The 7,513-nt window shown below is 32.8% G+C and overlaps 1 protein-coding gene across 1 annotated transcript; it reads right to left on the bottom strand.

The window, feature by feature from the left end:
* Positions 1–1,570: 1,570 nt before the first annotated feature.
* Positions 1,571–2,521, bottom strand: LOC120524606 (olfactory receptor 146-like). Its single transcript, XM_039746438.1, has one exon. It carries the CDS (start codon positions 2,519–2,521, stop codon positions 1,571–1,573), a length of 951 nt encoding a protein of 316 aa, XP_039602372.1.
* Positions 2,522–7,513: the final 4,992 nt, after the last annotated feature.

Raw genomic sequence — 7,513 nt, forward strand, 5'->3', positions numbered from 1 at the left:
ACTTCATGAACTGAGATGGCTTTATTTGCTCTGCAATTGTTTTTTATGCTGTGCAATAAAGTCTAAATTGTGACTGCCTTTCTGAAGACTGCTCGTTTGTTCTGAAGATTACTCCACAACAAGCACAGAGATGAAAATGAATAATGTGTTCCTGAATTATATTGTTGAAGAGCAACATTAATAAGGTTGATGAAATTTTAATAACAGAAAGGCACATATTAAGATATTTAGTAAAATGTACAGTAGAGGGCACTACTCATAAATTTAGCTTAGTTTCATATTCTGGAACTGTTGTGTCTATACAGTATGTGTTGTGTAAAATTTGTCACCACTAGTTAGGTAGGATAAAAGGGCTTTAAAATGGTAATATCTGAATGTTAGAGTATTCCTTCAACCTGCAATGATAAATAGCTTACAGAACTCAGGATAACGATAACAAACAAAAGTGGGTCATAATTCTGACCAATTCATAACTCTGTCAGAAAGGAACAAACAGCAAATTTGATGGAGGATGCTTATTGGGTGAAGGGAGATATTTGTTCATGCACTCCAAAGAGCAGTACAGCACAGCAGAAAAGTAAACCCACAATGTGGTGAAAACCAATATAATATGTATGGTCATTGTCTTCAGAAATCATCAGGAGGAATTAGATTTTCATTTCAGGGATGTAAAAGTTGGGACAGTTGTATGTGAAATGCTATAAAACATTAAAACAATTAAAGTTATAAATGTCAAAGTTCCTTTCTGCTCTTATAGAGGAGGGTGTATGCCATGATGGTATAGAGATTAGACAGGCCATTGCCACCAATGTATTTTTAGTTCTTCTCTATGAATAAACAGGCCATGCACAATCAGAAAGAATGCTGCAGTTTTTAAAAACAGTGGAATTTATTTACATTTTCCATTTACATAATGGGAAAAAAGTTAAATAAATTTAACCAAATACAATGAATATTTTAATTATTTGGTGTTCTCTGTCTGAAAGACAGGTTCTACATAAATACTGCAATTATTTTTTCTGCATTTTATTTTGTGTAATGATTTAACTATATTTGTAATTTTGTGCAGTACTCAAGACTACTCAAGTACACATCAAGTACAAAAATTAATTCCGCCTTATTTAATGTTGCAAATTTAATTTGTAATGTTTAATCAATTTGTTAATAAAATGTTAACTTCACAAATTAATTTTCCTCCATGTAAAACATGTTGAATATCTAATACATGCTTCTTGTATCAAAACAAAGAGATAAAATACATTTATGTAGAAAGGGAAACATTCTTAATTTTACATTCTTAATTATCACTTTTAAGAAAAAAGCACTCAAATTTCCACTGTTCATACAATCAATTAAGTAATGCTTATTTCATCTACTAGTCTATGACAAAGGCTACAAAATTACAAAACTGTTCACAAGGAAAAAAAACAGTTCTTGAAATAAGTGAGTATTTAATCATATACCAAAACTTAGTAAACAAAACAATGACATCTGCACAGATAAATTTGAATTTACTTTATTAGTTATAACTTGTAATTGTCTTATCCTCTATAATGTAATAACACAATTACTATGCCAGAAACTTGATTTTGAGTACTTTCTTCATAGCTGTCTTCATCTCATCAGTTTTTAGTGTGTAAATAATGGGGTTCAGCATTGATGGAATTGTAGCAGACAGAGAGTTATTAAGAATTCTTATATTGGAATCAAGAAACTGTGACAAAATATACGTAATTGTCCGAGGAAAATAAAATATTACAACCAAGATGATGTGTGAAATGCAGGTTTTTAGTGCTTTTTGCTTTCCATCAGTTGTCATTTTAAACAGTGTAACACCAATGAATATATAAGAACAGAGAATGAGGCATAATGGTATTATAAGAAACACAACTGTACCAAACCAACCCATCGTTTCGTTTGGGTAAATGTCATTACAGGCTAAGAAGTACACGGGTCCATGATCACAAAAATAACTGTTTACCACTGTGGACTGGCAGAAGCTGAGTCTTGTGATTAGAAGCACAATAATGGATAAACAGACTGCAGTAAACATCCAGAGTGACATTATGATTCCTACCATCCTGCTGTTAGTGTTAATGCTGTGATACTGAAGAGGGAAGCATATGGCAAGAAAGCGGTCATAAGCTAATATTACCAGTGAAAGTGACTGCATTGCACTAAAGAAATGAACAAAAAACATATCAGCTAAACACGCTTTATATGAAATAATATTGGAGTTAAAAAGAAACATTTCTATCAGTTTAGGAATGACAGCTGTAGTTGTGCCTAAATCAACTAATGCCAAGTGAACAACAGCAAGATATTTTGGATTGTGAAGACTTTGATCCAAATATATTAATATAATAACAAATATATTTGAAAAAAGTGCAAAAATATACATAATAAATAAAAAAATATAAAAACAGTTAGCAAAGGACATCTCCTTTAAGCCTCTTATGTAAAACATTTCTGGACGAACAAATGTATTATTTGCAGAACTTTTTAAACTCTGAGAACTCATCACAAGCAGATTCTTGACTTTTGCATTCAGTGTAATAGAAATTTTTCTAGGAAATTTTTTTTTGATATTTTCTATTAATTTACAGTTCTCCTGAATACAGTATTTATATCAATGCTTCTAAATAATTGTATGGAAATTTGAATAATGTACTATTTATTATGTCCTTTTAATAGATAATATAGTATTCACAACACATTAGTATAATCTGTGCCTTCAACATGCTCAAAAGTTACACAATGACATTTAAGGTAAGATATCCTAAACAATACATACATACAGTATCTTTATGCTTCTCCAGTATTTAGCCTTCATCAGTTTCTGAAACAACAAATGTGCACAATAATATCAGAAAAAGGACAATTGTTCAAATATTTTTGAAATTGTTTTCTTTTGAACACACTATAAACTTTTGAAACAAAATCATTCAGGCACATTGTTGCAATTTCTAAAACTAAAAAACAATCACTGAAAATTGTAATAATTTAGACTGTGTACTTACTGCTTTTTGATAAGCTTATGCATTAAGAAAATAGTTATATAGAAGTCTCTCATGTGAAGATTACTCCAACCTTTGAAATATTATTTTTACAATGTAGCCTTAAAGAAATGAAAAAGTAATAAGAATTTATTTTGTTTCTGGCATGCAAGAGTACAGCTCTGCTTGTAAGTAAAAAATTAAGCTTTCTTTACTGATCCAAAAAATATTCTACAAAGAGTTTTGAAATTCTTGTTGTTAAAGTTCTTGAAATTCCATTCTGCCTTCTTTACTGGTTCATATTTAACAAGCTATTTTATATAGGGAATGGAAGTGTATTTAATGAGATGCTAATCATATTCATAAAACTGACTAATGTTAACCTTTCTTAGTTCACTTGAGACATTTCAAACAAACAGTATATGCAATTACATCAGCACAATGTATGCAATTAATACAGTAAGGCATGAATATTATCATTGACATATTTTTCCTAAATAAAGCTATTTCTCTTTTAACAGTATGTCACAGACATTCAGTGTAGTGATATTATTAGTGATTTTTACTGTACTGTGTTAAAATGATTCCTATCCTGTGTGGATAGCGCTTTGAGTTCTGAGAAAAGCGCTATATAAATGTAATGAATTATTATTATTATTTCTATATTGGAATAACTTCAATTCCTTGACAGTTTTTGATCATCACAATATATGCATACACAAATACAACAACAACAACATTTAGTTCTATCGCACATTTTCATACAAATAATTCAGCTCAAAGTGCTTTACATGATGAAGGAAAAAAGACAAAATAAATAAGAATTAAAATAAGGAAACACTAATTAACATAGAATAAAAGTAAGGTCTGGTGGCCAGGGAGGATAGAAAAAACAAAAAAAACTCCACACGGCTGGAGAAATAATTAAAATCTGTGAGGGTTCCATGCCACGAGACCATTCAGCCCCCTCTAGGCATTCTACCTAACATCATTGACCTCAATCAGTCCTCATGGTATTCAGTAATCTCATGGAAGAACTTGATGTTGACGGTCATGTGGACTTCTGGCCTTTAATCCAGCAATGTAGGGACATCACAGTGCTTTGATCAGGTGGTGGTGGCAAAGGTCGCCACCCCAGAAAACCGGAAAAAGAACAGAAGAGAAAGTAGGGTTAGTACGGATTTTGACTATGAATACCATGAATAATAATGATAATTAATTGAATATACAGAACATCAGTATTAAACTACGATGAAGCTATGAGAAAGCCATGTTAAAGTAATGTATTTTCAGCAGTTTTTTATAGTGCTCCACTGCATTAGCCTGGCGAATTCCTATAGACAAGCTATTCCAGATTTTAGGTGCATAACAGCAGAAGGCCACCTCACCACTTCTTTTAAGTTTAGCCCTCGGAATTATAAGCAGACACTCATTTGAAAACGTAAGGTTACGATTTGGAGTGTAAGGTGAAAGGCATTCTGAAATATAAACTGGAGTGAGATTATTTGAGGCTTTGAAACTATAAGCAGGATTTTATAGTCAATTCTAAATGACACAGGTAACCAATGCAGTGACATCAAAACTGGAGAGATGTGCTCGAATTTTCTTTTCCTAGTTGAGATTCTAGCAGGTTCATTCTGCACTAGTTTTAATCGATTTATGTCTTTATTGGATAGTCCTGAGAGGAGAGTGTTACAGTAATCTAGTTGACTGAAAACAAAAGAATGGATTCATTTCTCAGCATCTTGAAATGCTGCAAATGAACCATAAAGCCATTACTGTTATGTTAATTAATGAATATACTGTTGTGCTGTGAAATCTTTACCTGCATCAGTTATACCTGTTGAAATAAGACAGATATCTTTAAATATTACAGATTACAGTTGCTGTTAATGTGCTGGAATAAAATTAAAGGGCATACAAATGATTAAGCATAATTAAGTTCTGTTTGGGGTTTGCAGTAGAATTAGAATGGAATGGAAAAGAACTTGTTTAAATACTGTGATTATTTGTTTAGACTCTTTCTCAGCTTCACAGAGTGTAAATCAGGTAATTTTATATCAAGAACTGATTAAGAAGTGAATCAAACATTGTATTATTTCTGTAAAAGATTTGAGCAGCTCTGTATGTTTGTGGCTTAATGCAGTGCCCCGGAGTTGAAGCAATTAATACAGCATGCAGTCTCATCAATCAGAGGGTTTAGCCTCTGGCCAGGAAAAAGTATGGGGAAGAGGACAGGGTAGCATTGGTGCATGGCCTGCAGTTTGGGCTATGGGCAGAAAATATAGACCTGAGGAAGAGGACAGCATAGTAACAGATGCTTTGGAGCCTCGTATTCATTTTTTTAATTGTAATCTTAAAGGTGAGTATTGTGAATAATTTGCAAATGAAAGTAAAGTCTGAATGTTGCAGACTAGCAAAGAAGATAGCGTTCAAGCATCAAAAAGTTTGCAAAGGGCCCAGAAAATTTTTACTCGTCGTCAGCACTGTGATCCAGCTATGAAGACTTTCTGCCCTGCTTATACAGAGTGATCTGCTGAGGGCTAGCAAGAGAGCACAGATTTCTTCACATTAAATGACACACGAAAAATCAAATTATCTTTTTGACGAATTATCTTATGACTTTGCAGGTGGTCTCTGTATGTCTGAAAGCGAGAAAAGTTACGTTTTGATTTTGTTCAAAGGTAACCATTAAATTATTTTAAAAATTCTCTTTACTAGCGATGAGTAAAACCCCTTGGAGTTTGTTTCAGCGTGCGTCCTGTAAAATCACCAAACTTTTCAGGAATATGCTTTGAAGTCAAGCTGGAAATAAACTAGTTTAGAATGTATTATAAAGGTGCAATGGTCTTTTATGTGTTCCTGAGCCCAAGGAAAGCATCTGCCATCTGTGTTGAATTGACTAATATGACATGAGCTGTAGAACAGCAGTGCCAGCCAATGTGCCTATGCCTCAAACAACAAAGATGCAGGCATACTGACAGCCACATACAAAATACAAAAACTGACCAGAAACTAGCAAAAAGTAAAGAAAAAATCTTCAGGGCAGTAATTGGCTGTGTCATGAAGCAACGGCATAAGACTGGCTCATTCTGTTGTTTGCAATCAATCTGTGCATATCTTTCACACTTTTTCCATCAAAAATATAGAAATGCTGTGTAAGCAGTAATAAATCTTGCATTGTTATTATTTTACAGTATGTCATGTGGAGAGAGAGAGGTTGGGTTCCCTTAAGGTTTACTTCAACTGCGGTCCCAGTCTAATTGCACATGCATTTTGACAGCATAGCAAATTAGACATGGGACTCGGTCGCGTGTGAGTGAGCACACAGGAGTTAGTGTCAGATATTTGGTGGGTTTACACATAATATTTACATTATAATCATCAAATGTAGCCCTCAAATGAAAGTACTGCGCTTTTTTTTTACACACGGGTGCCAATCATGTATGAAGCAGATTGGGCAACGATATTAAATGTTAGGTGGAGTACGCATCCAATATGTATGCGTGAAAGTCGACATGATGTCAAACTGGTCTCGCAAAGCATCATGGGGCACTAAGAAAAACAGTTTGTCTGAGCCAGCTGCAACTAATTTTCAGAAAAATATTTGCCAATCATGTTCACCTAAGAATAAAATGTATTTTCTGTGAATATTTTGCCAATCAACACTAGTCTAAAATTATTCAAGATATAAAATCACAAAACAATGTATTGATGCATGTATTTGTATATTTTTACACACAAAATGCATTGATTTTTTCTGCATTTAATTTCATTGTGAGCATATTTTCAGTATATTTGTAATTTTATGCAATGCTCCTGGCTTGTAGATTAAAGTACACATCAAATACAAACACATTGAATTGGGCTACCTTGTATTTTGTAATGTTATAGCTTTAATTCTTGCTACATCCTATTAATAATAAAAAATAGTAACTATAAATTTTAATTTTGACTTCATCAAATATTTGTTTTTATCTTGTAAATGTGTCTTATTTTGAAATAAAAAGATAACATAACTGCGGTGGGCTGGCGCCCTGCCTGGGGTTTTTTCCTGCCTTGCGAATTGTGTTGGCTGTGATTGGCTCCAGCAGACCCACGTGACCCTGTAGTTAGGATATTGCAGGTTGGACAATGAATGGATGGATGGAAGATAGCATAATTTATAAAGGAACATATTCTTAAATTTGAGTTTTAAGAAAAAACTACTTGCATTTGCACTATTCATACAATCGGTAATGTTTACTTAATCTACTACTGTGTGACAGTGGCTACAAAATGTCTGCAAAGCCAACATAAAATAATTGGTGCCCTAATTAAATACAAATACTGAGATAAGATAAATGTCCGCTCACAAGTTTTCGAAATTTCCTAAAGGCCAATGCTTCTCAATTTGTTTATTAATATATTTTGACACTGTTTTATTTTAATTTATTTGTGAATTATTTTGAACATATTACCCATACAAAAAAGAAACAACATCTTTAGTAGTTATGGTATTTTTTTTATAATTAACA

Source organism: Polypterus senegalus, chromosome 2 (assembly GCF_016835505.1).
Source record: "Polypterus senegalus isolate Bchr_013 chromosome 2, ASM1683550v1, whole genome shotgun sequence".
Lineage (NCBI taxonomy): Eukaryota > Metazoa > Chordata > Cladistia > Polypteriformes > Polypteridae > Polypterus > Polypterus senegalus.

Bases quoted from the DNA above. Each gene is read 5' to 3' on its own strand.
- LOC120524606 (XM_039746438.1), bottom strand. From the start codon at position 2,521: ATGAGTTCTCAGAGTTTAAAAAGTTCTGCAAATAATACATTTGTTCGT.